Raw genomic sequence first — 15419 nt, 5'->3', positions numbered from 1 at the left:
TATTTCCACTCTAACCTTTTGCTGGATGCAGTGAATGTTTATTTACTTGCACTTATTTTTGAAACATTTCAAAAAGGCATACAAAATAAATGAAATGAAATTTCTTAGTTTTACGTCCCACACTTATGCCGGCTAGGCTAAAGGAGACGGTGATGATGAAAACGAAAACTTAATTTCATATTTAAAATTTCAATCACACTAGATGATTGCAAATCTACTTTAAGAGACAGAGGGGAAAAATAAACACATAAATAAAAGCACATGTGATAATCACGTACGCTTTTTATTTCTTCTTTTACTTGATTTCTTCTGAGTTATCATTTTTTGCCTTAATTTCCTTCTGGCTCTCTTTCTATTCTTAATTTGCTCCTGTTTCTGTTTCTGTTGAAATGCTTTACTTTGCTGAACATATTTTTGTGCGTGTTTCTTCACAGCTTTCTTTATATCCTTTACAGACTTCAGCTCCATTCCTGGGACATCTTCCACTGCTTCTTCAGCATCATCCTTATCTGACTCATGTTTTTCTTCTTCCTCTTCAGCCTATCAATTGAAACAAATTATTTTTACTATTTTACTGTTACCTTTCCTTAAACTCAAATTTTTACACAATATCTTCCCACTTTGACCATTACTGCACACAAAAGAAACTAGGCGTCTCACTCTGCACTACCTATTTATTGGTTCACTAGGTAAATAGGTTATAATTGCCTTCCAGCGGAACACTGAAATAAGTTAAGATGTTTTTACACTTACGTGATGAGAAATTTGATAAATATGTGGAGGGATTGGCAATGGGCAAAACTCTCCACTACTAGCTAACAGACCATATTTATGAATGTATAATGCACATATATTTTTTGATACTTGCGGGGAGGAGAGATCGAAAAAAAAAAAACTCACACAGAACGCAAATTCTCTAACCTAATTACCATATTTACTCACACATATTAGACCATTATGATTATTATTATTTAAAAAATCAAAAATCTTTCAGCTTAACATCCCACGATTATGCCCTTTAGGCTATTGGAGACGATGATTAAGGCAAGTGAATGACGATGGAACAATTGATGGAATGAGAACGTGGGAGGAAAGGGAATACTCTGAGAAAACCCACGGACACGATGTTGCCTACCACAAACTTATTTGCTCGGGGATCGAATCAGAGTTCCCTGTACCAGAAATTAGCAGTCTCTACTACTGAGCCAGCCTTAAAAAAATCACAATGTGATCTTTCCGCCTTCTCAAAACTTTCATTTTATATATATATATATATATATATATATATATATATATATATATATCTCGCCAATATAATACATCAATACAACGTTACCACAAAAAAAATTAGGAAGATCGGTATAAGTAAACGAAAGTGGCACTTATAATACATGAATAATAATTTACGAATATTGGGAGAGTGTTATCAATTCGAGAGCACCTTTATCAAATGAAAGAATTATTCTTGTTTAGTAGCCTTCCATTTATTTACTCGAATTATTCAGTTATGCTAATTTCAGATAAAAACTTTTTATATGTCATGTTGGGAGAAGACGCAAAAGTGATTAATTACTGTGTATTTGCTCATAACATGCAAACTACATCCCCTTAAAGTGCAACTATTTCACTCATTTTATTTATTACTTCTATATTCGTACAATTTTATCGCGAAATCTGTATGTTATATGAAGTGACTTAGTGGAAGCATGCGTGGTCTCATATGTTTCGGAAATATTTTTTGGTCCTAAAATTCTGAAAAAAAGTTCGCATTATATACACGTAAATGCGGTAGTAATTAACCATTATAAAAGTCAGATTTTACGTCAGATTAGTTCAAATATACAAAATACTATAGATTTACACACGATTTCTGTTATTCATGTATAAAAAGGAAGATTTATAAAAAATTCTGACAAGGGAACCTTCCGAAAATGATAGTTGCAGTGAAAGATGACCTATGCCAGTTCAAAGAGCTGTAACAGAGATGAACATTCCTAAAATATTAGCTGCCCATAGCAATAGGTTCAAGAAATATAAGGAGTGGAAGTTCGGGAAACAGCAAGGTTGGATAAGAGGGAAAAGTGCAAATTCCGCAAAAAAGGGGGACACGGCAAAATACAATGCTGATAAGTGATGTATAGAAAGAGACTTGCCAGAATAGGGAAAAAATAAAGGCCAGCAGTGGGGTCAACAGTGTTGCCAACTGCAATGAAAAGTACATGTTTTGCAAAGAGCACTATATGAAGTGAGTGCAATATTCAGTGTCAACCTGTCATGTAGAACATAAGATATGACGTGTATAATCAGTGGTACAATCTAACAAAAGAAAATAGAAAAATCATAAGTACGAAAAATACGGCAAAGACGGAGTTGGCCATAATGCGCCACATTTGATCACGGGCTGTTCATATCAGAATGAACAAAACAAGAAAAAACCAACTATGCAGGAAACCGACATACCTAGAATCGAGAAGAAAAACGAGTTCCAAGTTGGCAACACTGATCATGAAAATCCAGACAATTCTAATCTAGTTAGGCCAATCGCTTCACAGAAAGAAAATTCCGACAACAGGCATCACTCGGAATGCATCAATGCTGGAGTGGTTGCGGCAATGTCAAGTCGGGGAACATGAAATGGTTGGGTTGAGCCAACAACCGATAATAGAAGTACTGAACATTATGTCATGGTTGGGTCGTATGTGGGAATATACAGGGCGTCCCACCAAACTTTGTGACCTGAAAGATTTGCGAAACGAGCAAAAATGTGACGGATCCAGTTGTGCAGGAATGTACCAATGTCAGGGGGTGATAAAAATCTGTAAGAAGCAGTGCCCAGAGGATCCCCACCATAGGGCCCCAGGAGGCAACTTCAAACTTTCAAGTGACAACAGGGACCGAGTTGTACCTCTTTCAATAGACCATGGAATGTGCAACGATACCTATAGGAAACATTTGCTATATGAAGCATGGTTTTCAAAATGGCCGCGACAAATATATGTTGTGTCTTAACATGACATCGAACATTGTGATCTCAAATTGCTGCGAAGCGAAAAGAGATGCTGCAAATCCAATTGTACAGGAATGTACTCATGTCGAGGGCCAAGAAAAGTTTGTAAGAAGCAAGTCCCGCAGGGACCCCATTATAAGGCTCGAGGGGTCATACGCAATATTTCAAATGGGAACAGGAGGCGGATGATATTTCTTTGGATAGATGCAACACCGCCTATAAGAAACATTTGCTATCTGAAGCACGGATTTCCAAATGGCCGCCAAAAATACACGATGTTCTTGTCACCGAGCAGATATTTTTGGCGACCATTTTGACTTTTTGTCAACTCTTCCGAATATTAAGGCCTTCCCAAATACAACCGCAAACATGCGGAAGAATGATTTAAGCGTGTTCTATGCCAACGTGTTTTGGCCAAGTTTGGCACAAAGAAACCTAACTGATGGTGTGCTGCTTGTTGATTCTTGGACAGCGAACAAAGACACCAGCTTGCTCTACAAGCATGTACCACCCGCAGTGAATTTCAAAGTTGAGCTGATCCCTCCTGGTTGTACGGGTCTGATACAACCACTTGATATTTATTTTTATAGACCATACAAGAACTTTGTGTGGTACGTTACAGACCTTGTGTTAAAAGATACTCACTTTAACATTTGGTCCCGTGAGAATTTTCTGAAACTTCAAGCCTTAACCCATACCAGTTTACGGCATGTTTATTCAAGCCTTTGGTTATGTTTGCATTCTACAGGTGTGGATATGTGATAGAAAGACCACCAAAGGTCCGGACACCTCTAGAGTACTGTTTCGAGACATTCACAAGCGATCATTGCACCATGTGTGACGGATTGGCAGTATTCCGCTGTTCTCACTGCAAATGTATCTTCTATTTGGACCATTGTCTCATCGAACAATTGCACGTACAATGTTGACGAGCATGCACAAATAATGCGAAGGCTAATGCCTGTTGCCGGAATTTTCTTTTTGTGCAGCGAGTGGCCTAACTAGATTAGAATTGTCTGGATTTTCATGACCAGTGTTGCCAACTTTGGAACTCGTTTTTCTTTTCGATTCTAGGTATGTCGGTTTCCTGCATAGTTGGTGCTTTCTTGTTTTGTTCATTATAATATGCACAGCTCGTGATCAAATGTGGCGCATTATGGCCAACTCCGTCCTTTCCATATTTTTCGTACTTATGTTTTTTTCTATTTTCTTTTGTTAGATTGTACCACTGATTATACACGTCATATCTTATGTTCTACATGACAGGTTGACACTGAATATTGCACTCACTTCATATAGTGCTCTTTGCAAAACATATACTTTTCATTGCAGTTGGCAACACTGCTAACCCCACTGCTGGCCTTCATTTGTTCTCTATTGTGGCAAGTCTCTTTCTATACATCACTTATCAGCATTGTATATTGCCGTGTCTCCCTTTTTTGCGGAATTTGCACTTTTCCCCCTTGTCCAACCTTGCTGTTTCCCGAACTTCGATATCTTATATTTCTTGAACCTATTGCTATGGGCAGCTAATTCTTTTGGAATGCTCATCTCTGTTACAGCTCTTTCAATTGGTATAGGTCACATCTTTCACTGCAACTATCATATTCGGAAGGTTCCCTTGTGAGTTAATTAACATATACTCTAAAATAAACTTTTACTTCTGAGTTAGAAGAAATGAATAAAATTAATTTATTATGCTGTTTGTACACAGTCAAAGAACGTTTGAACAAGTTCATTCAATACTTCAAATTTACACATTCAAAGGAATATTGTTTTATACACTTGAACATGTGCCTCGAGTAAACTTAAAACCATTTGCACACATCACAGAAGTATTGCATCGTGTTTTCTATAACAAGACTATCCATGGTTTTAGATTGAATATTGTAACAAAAGAAATATGAAAAAAAAAATGTTTTTTTCATAAGAATGACTATATATACAGTATGTCTGTATCTTCATTTTATGTTCTATAGTGTCTGATGAAGGATATGTTACATATCCAAAACCGTTACACATTATACTTTAAAATACAGTGTGTGTTGCAGCTTTGGTCAGTGTTTCGTATGTTTATTGATAGGTTTCATTCCAAAACAAATGATTGAAAATATGCAAACAGGTAAAAACGAAACTGCGTATTGCTTCAGTTCGGACATGCGCTTGAATAGCTACAACATTAACGTTTCTTTCCTAACTTTCTGCAGTTATTTGGAATTTAACAAATTATATTTATCTGTTTAGAAAACATGTTAGTTGATTTTGCAGTTATCCAACCAAATTTTTACAAAGTATTTTGGCAGTTTTACATGAAATGTAAGTTGCGTCAGCTTATGTTAAAAGAGTACAGTGTTGCTTAGGTATAAAATCGATCATTGTAAAGTTTTTTTTTTTTTTTTAAATATTTATTTATTTTATTCTTCATATGGTGAAAATAAAGGAAATTAAGAGGAGCAATGAAAATTATTTTTTTAAATAGCTATTGGACTTACTGCTGGTATCTGCATCACACTTTCTTCACAAACCTAGCCGATATTCCCTACTGGTTATAAGAATAGTACGTCATAAAAATGATAATTTTACTATTAAAATGAGTGAATACATAAGAAAAGGACTGTCTGGGATATTAATTTTCACTGTTGGAGAATTTTGCACAATGTAGGCAACCAGCATTTTATGTTTACAAGTTTAATGTTACTAGTGTCAAACCATTAGACCATTATAGTAGGAATTAAAATGAGTGAATGCGGTATTTAGTGTTTGTCGCACTATTCTCGTGTATGCGCATAACCTCGGTCGTTGACGCGCCTGATCCTTACGGACGTACCCCCACGTGAGTACACTGCTACGCTCCTGCTCTGGATCGGTTAGATAGCATTCTAGCTTTAAATAATCAGTCTTATTTTTTCACAATCGTTTTTATGGTATACATCTGGACGTGTATTTATACCCGTACGGGAAAGTCCTCAAATTTAATCTGCCCCATGAACGCATATTATCAATCTGTACGCAATTATTTGGGTATGCGTTATGGTAATAAGAGTCGAAAACGTCTTATTAAAGCAAGGAAAGTGATATATATATATATATATATATATATATATATATATATATTTAATTTCACAGACTACTCTTAACCTGTACTCGATATTCCTGTATATTAAAAATTCTTAAGTTAATATTTATACCTATTATTACCTTCATAATTTAACACTGCATGCAAGCACTGCCAGTACATAAATCGTGTAATTATCAGTTACGATTACTCACAATTTCTTCTAGCGCGTATATTTGCTTTTTTTATTACGATAATACACTCTTTGAACATAATATAAACATGGAAAATATTCATTAAAAAACATTAATTCAACAACTACCGCTCTATCCTACGACGCCAAAATAGTTTTGTAATTTCCTGCAATCAACTCGGATGGTGAATGGTTATTGAATGTTCTTGAGTTGGACTGTTTAGAACAAGACCGAAACGAAATCTTTTGAAAAAACTATTGAATTCAAGACAAAAATGTAATTGTTATATACTCCTTGAACAACCCTCGTACATGTTAATAAATTTCTTGGAAGTCCTCTTCCGTGAGACGGAATTCTTGGAAATTAAAAACTGCGAAGTTCCTCTCTCACAAGTGTTTGAATGTGTGTGTGTGTCGCCCACAATCCTCTTCGCATAGCCTAGTTTGGTAAGGAATTTGTTGCAACGTGGCTCTCTCCCCACCTCCGTAGAAATTGGACTGCGGAGCAACAGCCTATATTTTATAATTTGCATATTTTGCGATAAATAGTAATTGTTCATTTTACTACCTGTCCAAGCATAATTATTATTATACTATTGACATTGCAAGAATTAATAAGTTAACCTCTATGAAAGGACCAGTTCCTAAAAACTAAATATTTTATAAGAAGTATTTTCGTAACAAGAAGTGTATTTATATGCACTTTTTGTGTCAAAACAGCCATGTTCATGACGCAGGCAGTGTGACTTATAATACTAAGCAAGTTGGATTGACTCGTCGTATGTCGACTAAACTAAAATACAAAAGTTTAAACAATACTTTTACATTATGTTTATTAGTGAGTGCAAATCCTTGCGAAGTAACATAAAACTAGTGCTACGATTCGTCAACTGAAGTACTATGTAATATTTTACAGAATAGATTCCATCGACTGTAAAGTTGTAATGGACACAAAGTACTGGAGGTGGAGCCTGATTGAACAGCAAAGGCAATGGAAGAAGTGAGGGAAATATCTCAAAACCCAAGGAAAAGAAGATATTTCATGACGAAGTTTCAATCTCCCAAATTGGCACTTGAAATTAATTAATTCCCCTTGGTGAAGCGTGCTTGTAAATGGTGATCACCTAAGCTTCACGACCGTGCTATATTCGCGTACGATTTTCGGTAACTAAGACGGGCCATCAACCTCACCTATTATGATTATTTTCTTTGAGTGAAATTATATTTGAGCTTTTGAAGTATTGGTGCTTAAAATAAATCAGTATAGCCTACGTTATTTTGATTCTTTCGCCCTACCAAAATCTACATGAGTAGTGAAAATCGAATAGGCTAAGTTCTAACAAGTCATGTGATTAATTGGTTATTTACGGTTTGTTAATTATTTATTATTGAGGTGAAACCTATCCGAGATATTTTATTGAAGGAAGGATATTTCAGGTAAGCTTCAAACATACTTGTGTGTATTTTATGTTAATTTGTCTTCCATATAATTAACATGGTGCAGTGCAAGGATACATTTTTATCCTATACAAACATTGGGTGTTTAATTTAACTTTGTATTGATTCTGTGGACTTCTTTCCCGAGGTTATAAGAGACGTAATAGGTAACCGGAGCAAAGATATATGGGACTTTTGGGTAATGAAGTTCAATGTACAACTGTAACTACACCGCGGATTCCCGTAAGTGACGGTGGGTACCCTGATTAGACCTGAACCTCCATCGTAAATAACGTCAGTGCTGACGTCTTTTTCTTTAGATAGTCTTGAACATGCAAGAGTCACTTTATGCCTCTTGCTTGTATATATTTAGAATTTTAATATCGTGGGTATACATATATATTATTAGTATTATTATATGTTTAATTATGATAATATAAGACGGGGATCCCAGGCCTGGGTAGCATTTAATTCATATATTCTGATTAGTCTGTAAGAATTATTATCAATATTATTATTGTATATATGTTTGTATATTTCATGTATTTTTTTTTTCTTAGAGATTCTTAAAATTATTGACAAAAATCTTTCTTTCCTATTGCTAGTTTTAGAAACCAGTTTATTTCTGGATTTAGCCAGCCAGCTTTTCGAGAGGGGGGAGACCGCTTTCTCTCGGAGTATCAATGGATTGTTTGTACGGGAGGTCAAAGCGTCCCTTTTGGGTAGTTCCCTATAAATACGAGGAGGAGCTGTCCTCCTCATCTTCATTTTTGGCTAGACTTTACGCTCGACGCCTCGAAGATCATTTTTTCAGCTTATGCTGGCTTTTTTGCCTTAGTGATGGCATTATAGGTTATGATAGGTTCCTCAGAAGTTTAGCACTTTCCGAGACTCAGATGAATGATTCTGAGACAGGAAGTTTCACAGCTTTCAAATGAGAGGCTGTATTCCTGGGTAAGATAGGTTTGGTAGGGCAGTCCCTGGTTAGGAATTTCTTTCTTTTCTGAAATATAAGGATTTTAGTTAGAAGTTATTAAGATAATATATGTGATTTTAATCCTACTCCTATTTTGGAAATTGGATTTTTATTAGAGTTTTTTCTGAGGCTTTGTAAGCTCTCAGTTAAGTCTGGTTTCTACTTGAGGGCCAGCAGCAGGGAAATTTGGTATTTACGAATTCTATGGTTTTGGGTTCGATTCCCCTTATGAAGGCAGGTGTCGTGATCGGCCTGCTGGATAGAGTTTATAGGTCTTACTCTTAAACGATAGAGATTATGGGCCTATATCGTTTTGTTAAACATTCAATAATTTACCCTGTTCCGAAGTGAGGGACATAATTATTTCCTACTTGAGGAAATATTGCCTTACCTTTAACCTTACCCACTTCTTGTAAATTGATTAGATTAGAATCCTTTATTTAGTAGTACTGCCTCTGACAGTTTTTACTACGAGTAGGCGTTAGACCAGGTTTCTGAACGAGTGCCGAAGGAACCTTTGAAAATTAAGGGCTCACTGGAAGGCGTGTAAGTGAATGCAAAGAAGGTGAGTCCGCAGGCCCAAAGATTTAGAGTAACTTTAGTTGAATTAAGGTTTCATTTAACGTTCTTAAAGAGATAGCAGAGTAGGAACTATATCTCGAATACGGGCTATAGTTTGGAATATAGTTTCCGAGAGCCAACTTGTGGACTCGATAACTCTTGCGAATAAGATTGATTCAAAGTTAAGCCCAAAGATTTTTCTTTTATAAATAAAGCATAGAGAGGAAAGAATGTAAGGCTTTTATTAACAGGATATGTTCCCGTATGTAATTTTCATTGGATCAAATTTTATACCCCTAGACACAGCCAGAAACTAATATCCTCTGGGTTAACAGGATATTAGAATTTGTATAATATCTTTATTATACACCCTTTAAATATTTCCAAGGGATTTGGAGCAGATATTCTTGAGATTTTTAGTTAATTAATTGAGATTGTTTGTAAGGAGGGTTGCCTAACATAATTACCATCTCCCGAGCGAGGTACGGTCCGTAATTATTATTATTATTATTATTATTATTATTATAGCACCCCCTTTCTTTTTATATATATATATTGTTTCCTTGCATATAATGGGAGGCTCAGTCCGTGATTAATAGAAGCCTGAACTAATTTATGAAGTTAAGATCTGGAAAGAATATTGGGAATATGGCGGAAACTATTACTTTAGAAGCTTTAAAGAACGCTTTGGGGTTAGAATCAGAAGAAATAAACTCCGAAAATATTTTAGAAGCGATTAGAAGACTCAGAAATAACGGAAGTGAGAGTAGAGAAGAACCGAGTCCTTGCTCATGTAGGAAAATTTGCGACGACATAAAAGTCCAACTTCCACAGTTCTCTGGAACACCAGATGAAAATCCTTTTGATTTCATTGATTCAATCAAAGACTACTCCAAGAGGAAGGGGATTTCTCTAGAGTAAATTTTGGATAAGGTGGTGCCTTATCTCCTTACTAGAAGTAGCAAGGAATGGTACAATTTTAAATCTCCATTCTCAAATTTTAAGGAATTTCAACATAGCTTCTTACAGGAATATTTTAGCTTCAAATATGAGGAAGAATTTGAGGAGCAAATTGCGAAAAGGGTACAACATCCGAACGAATCACTCGCGAAATTCGTTCGTGTAATGGCAGTTTTGTTCTCTAGACTTCAAAATCCTCCACCGGAAGTAGATCAAGTAAGAAAAATAATTTCAAAGGCACATCCCAAGTACAGAATTTATCTCCATGAAAAAGAATTTGCCACTCTTAAAGATTTGGAGTTTCAAGCTCTGAAAATACAATCATATCTTTTAGAAGAGCTAAAATATGTAAATTTGCAGAAAGACGGCGAAAAACAGACGGAACTAGCGGTGGTGGGAAAAGTAAATTCTGTTTTAGATGAAGTTCCCAAACTTCAACCAGAATCTCTTGATCCTGCCTTTTTCAGGAGGAAAACAAATGAAAGGGATTGTCCAAAGGAAAGCAAACAATCACAAGGCGCTATTAAATGTAATTTCTGTGGGGTCCGTGGACACAAGAAATTTCAGTGCTTTAAATTTAAAAAGGAAAGCCGAAACGAGAAAGACAATAAACGAAAGGATACCGTAGCAGCCTTTGCGAGGAAAACAGTTAAGAAAGCAGCTGGTGGAAAGAATCCCTCCCCTTACATTTATGGATATTTTTACCACAAGTCCTTTGATATTTACCTCGATAGCGGCAGTGACATCTCCTTAGTCCACGAAAATATAGCTGAGTTTTGGAGACAATCAGGGGCGAAAATGAAAGATGAGGAACAAACGATTTCGCTCGCTACAGGTTCCATTGTGACTAAACAGGTCATTTTCCCCAGATTTTGCATCCGAAAGAGGACTTTTACACAGAAATGTTATGTTGTTTCTGGTTTGAACCTCGGAATTGTATTTGGCCTCAATTTTCTTGAGAAGGCAAAAATTGAACTATTGTTAGGAAAGGGTGGATGGCGCTTTCAAGATGAAGATTTTGTTACTAAGTTCATTGTCCCTGAAGAAGAAGTAAAAGAAACAAAGAAACCGTCAGTGGGCCGACGACTGAGAAAAATAGAGAATGGCGGAAATGAAGGAAATTTGCCTGCACGTGCAGGAAACAAACGGATAGAAGAAGAAGAAAAGGGTTACAACCACCGAAAGAATTTGAGTCACAAGAAGAAGTACAATGAGAATAATAAAAGTGAACATTTTTTACCCTTGCGTTCTCGTCCGAAAGGACGAGAGAACCGCTAATTTTGGCCACCATTGTAAATAGGCCATGCCTTTTATTCTTGGATAGCGGCAGTAGTCTATCATTTATAAGTGGAAAACAAGCATCCATCCATCCATCTTGAAGGCTGCTGGTTGCAAGTTCAAGAAGGATCCTTTGCCTTTGTCTTTAGCCAAGGGTATCATAACTGCTGAAGAGAGCGTGGTTGTAGATGTATTATTTGCAGGTCATAAAGTTAAACAGAAATTCTATTCTACTCCAGGCTTAATAAAGCCTTACATCTGTGGTCGGGACTTTCTCTATAAGAGTAAAATTATGATATCCATCGCTTCTGGAGGATGGCAGATCGACGACCAACAGTCACCCTTTTGTAATTTTGATAAACCTTCTTTGAATAGAGATGAGGATGAATCTGAGATTTTGTTTTTACGTGAAGATAAAAATGCCATTGTTAATGGAATGCTTGAGCGAGTTCAAGCTAAGGGTGAACTTAAAGAAAAATTGAGAAATGTTTTGTTAAAGCATAAGAGTGTGTTTTCAAATAAACCTGGTTTAACCCATTTGATTCAGCATCACATTACAGTTAAAAATCCAAAACCTTTTTACACCCGTCTACGCCCTTTGTCTTTAGAAAAGAAAAAGATAATGTCTGAACTTTTGGATCAAATGGAGGCAGATAAACAGATAGTTAGGTGCAATACAAACTACGTGAGCGCACCTATTTTACATAAAAAAAGGATGGTTCTTTTAAGCTAGTCCTTGATAGTAGAAAGATCAATCTGATGACGGAGCCCCAGTGTTGCAACTTCCGAGTTTAACTGAGGCTCTGACATACTTAGGAAATAAATCTTGGTTTTGTGTAGTCGATATAAAATATGCTTATGGAGCCATTCCATTGCATCCAGATAGCCAAGATTATACGGGTTTCATTACTCATAAGGGAATATATAAATTCGTTCGCTCGTGTTATGGCCTCCGCGATGTCCCGTTTAGTTTAGCCCGTCTAATGCAAATGATTCTCAAGGAATTATATTTTACTAAGGTTATCTGTTATTATGATGATTTAGTTCTCATAGCTGACTCACCTGAAGAATTGCTTGGAATCTTAGACACTACATTATGTAGGATTAAAGAAGCTGGCCTAACCTTGAGTCCCGAGAAGGCAGTTTTTCTCTCCGAGGAGATAGAGTTTTTAGGTTTCAAAATCAAGGGCGAAAGAATAAGTTGTACTGAAGAAAAGCTAAAAATGGCGAATCAGATAAATCCCCCTAAAAATGTTAAACAGTTGTAAGGATTAATTGGATTTTTTAATTTTTTCCACTTTAGAATAAAGAATATGTCTGAGATCATAGCGCATTTAACGTTATTGCTAAAAAACGGCGTAAAATTTAAGTGGGAGAAACAGCACGATGATGCGCTGTCGCAATTGAAGAAAGCGTTGGCGGAAGATCCGAAACTTTTGCTTCCGAAACTTAATGAGCCTTACCACTTATTTACCGATGGGTCCCAAGTAGCGAGTGGGTACACACTCTGTCAGAAAGACGAAGAAGGGAAAATGTCTGTTGTTGCCTATGGGTCCCGTCGTCTTTCTCTCTCACAACAAAACTATAATTCAACGTATTTAGAGCTTTTGTCAATTGTTACTGGATTAGAAAAAATTTGAAGTCTATTTGATTCACGCTCCGATTATACACGTATATACAGACAATAAGGGAATAATTTCGTTAATTAAATCAACGAAGTGTCTTGCATTAGTCCAGCGTTGGGCCACCCGTATACTCCGTTTTCCCGTAGTTTTACATTTTCGGAGTGCCAAGAGCCAAGCTGTAGACTACCTATCCAGAATAGAGAGTGGATATACAGAAGGTCCAGAATTTAAGAGTTCAGAACAGGCAGAAGAGAATCTTCCAATAGAAGGAGAAGACAATGGTTTTATTAAAGTACATACGGAAGATAAAGGAGTAATAGACATTAAGGATTTTCCCCTCCAATGACTTATTAATTGTTGATTTTGATAGAAGTAAGGCTATGAAGGAAATTAAGAAAAAATTGAAGCGTGAGAAGAGAGAGAAAAACTCGCCGAGTCTAAGCGAGATAAATATTTCAGTCTCGGATAAAGAAAGCTTTTAGCAGAACTTCCTTATTGTATGCTTACTGAAGAATCAGAAGATCGTGGGGAAAAAGAAGGTATTTTGATCGATCTAAATGATTTAAAGAAGATAAAAGAATATCAGAGATCTGACCCTTTTCTGAACAAATTAGTCAGATTTAAGCTTAATGAAACTAAGATTTCCTTCAAGGATACACGAGAAAGATTTAGAAAACTAGATAATGTAACATATTTCTCGGATGGTGGTATCCTCATGCGCCGTACAAATTTTCAAGGCGAGGAGAACGACGTGATTTGGTTACCGCAAATTCTCAGAGCTTTCTGCTTGTTACAGCGCGCACATTGCAAAGGAGTCTGGTCATCCATCGTTTTTAGAAACTTACAGAAAGCTTAGGATGCACTATTTTTGGACGAACATGCGAAAGGATGTTCAAGATTTTGTGAGGAGTTGCATCCCATGTACAGTGTTCAAGGAGAATATTAATACTAAGTTTGGGGAATTACAAAGTAGCTTAGTAGAGCGCCCGAACATTGCCGTTTACATAGATAACCTTGGGCCCCTAACATGTAGCAAGGAAGGATACAGATATTGCCTAGTAATGGTGGATGCCTTTTCGAGGCTAGTGAAGCTCTATCCTGTTAGGAAACTCACTTCGAAAATAATGATAAACTGTATCATCAATTTTTTCTCAGAGTTCGGTTATTATTTTAAGCTGATTAGTGACAATCACTCAATCTTTACTTCAAAAGTCTGGCGAGAAACTTTAAAGGCACTTGGTGTGAAATATTCAAATATCAGTTGTTATAGAGCGAAATCTAACCGAGCTCAAAAGGCCATAAAAGATGTCAAAACTCTATTGGGCCTATATAACAAGCACCATGAAAATTGGAGTAAGGATATAAAGCTGATTGAGTTTGCACTAAATTCAAGAATAAGTAAATCTACGGGCTACATGCCATTCAAGATTCATTTCGGGAGAGATTTCACGCATCCTTTGCTTAATAGGCCTGAGGCAAAGAAGAGATCAATAGATTCGACGGAACAAAATGAAGCAGAAACACATTCCAATTATGTTAAAGAAATTAATAGGAGGATGCAAGTTGCTCTGGATAGGGCAAATGAAATTCAGAGAAAACACCATAACCAATATAAAAAAGTTTATGATAAGGGGAGAAGAAAAAATCCTTCTAAAATTGGGGAGCGTGTTTGGCTTAGAGTTATTCGGATATCCGATCCTACGCAAAAAATTTCATCTTCTCTTCTAAACCGTTACAGCGGTCCATGGTCTATTCAGAGACAGGTAGCTGCAAATACATATATAATTAAGAACATATGGACGGGCAAGGAAGTGAAGTCTAATGCCGATATGTTCAAACCCTTCGCTGTACCTCCGAACTTCTGCCGCCACATTCCGGAGCTGAAAGAAGAATTCATTCATGAGCTCTCTCAGAAGGAAGAAAAATCAAAAGGAGGGGGGAAAATTATGTACCCTACTGACACAGTAGTATAACTGTTTCTCTGACCATAGTGAGGTCTCACAAGTCAGTTGCTTTCTTTTTTCTTTCTTTAGCTTTAGTTTAGCTCTAGCCAGCAAAGAAGTAGTTTCGTACTGACTGCACGTAAAGTCCCAATATGAATACTTCGAGAGGAAAGTCTACGAGATCAGTATATGTGGCTGCTAGACCAAATCCGGAACAGCCAGAAAGTTTACAACTTCTGTGTCATGTCGACTCTAGACGCAACAATAAGAGAAGAGAAAAACGCCGTATGAACAATGTGCATTTTAATTCTCAGGAGAAAAGTAAGTTGCCATTTTTCGATAAGACTCTGGCTGATTTAAGCGAGGAAAGGGCGGAGACAAAGT

General features: G+C 36.5%; 1 protein-coding gene across 1 annotated transcript in view; it reads right to left on the bottom strand.

Moving 5' to 3' along the window:
• Positions 1–264: 264 nt before the first annotated feature.
• The window catches only part of LOC145664620 (nucleolar protein 12-like), a 49709-nt gene continuing 34554 nt past the window's right edge, over positions 265–15419 (bottom strand). The window contains exon 4 of the mRNA XM_081731441.1: positions 265–540. Coding sequence (XP_081587567.1) covers positions 271–540 — 270 coding nt within the window. The 3' untranslated portion in view covers positions 265–270. The remainder of the gene's footprint in view (positions 541–15419) is intronic.

The sequence above is a fragment of the Thermobia domestica genome, chromosome 11, assembly GCF_964235325.1.
Source record: "Thermobia domestica chromosome 11, izTheDome1.hap1.1, whole genome shotgun sequence".
Classification (NCBI taxonomy): Eukaryota; Metazoa; Arthropoda; class Insecta; order Zygentoma; family Lepismatidae; genus Thermobia; species Thermobia domestica.
Note: the sequence above shows the minus strand (reverse complement) of the source record. Positions and strands in the feature narration are given on the sequence as shown.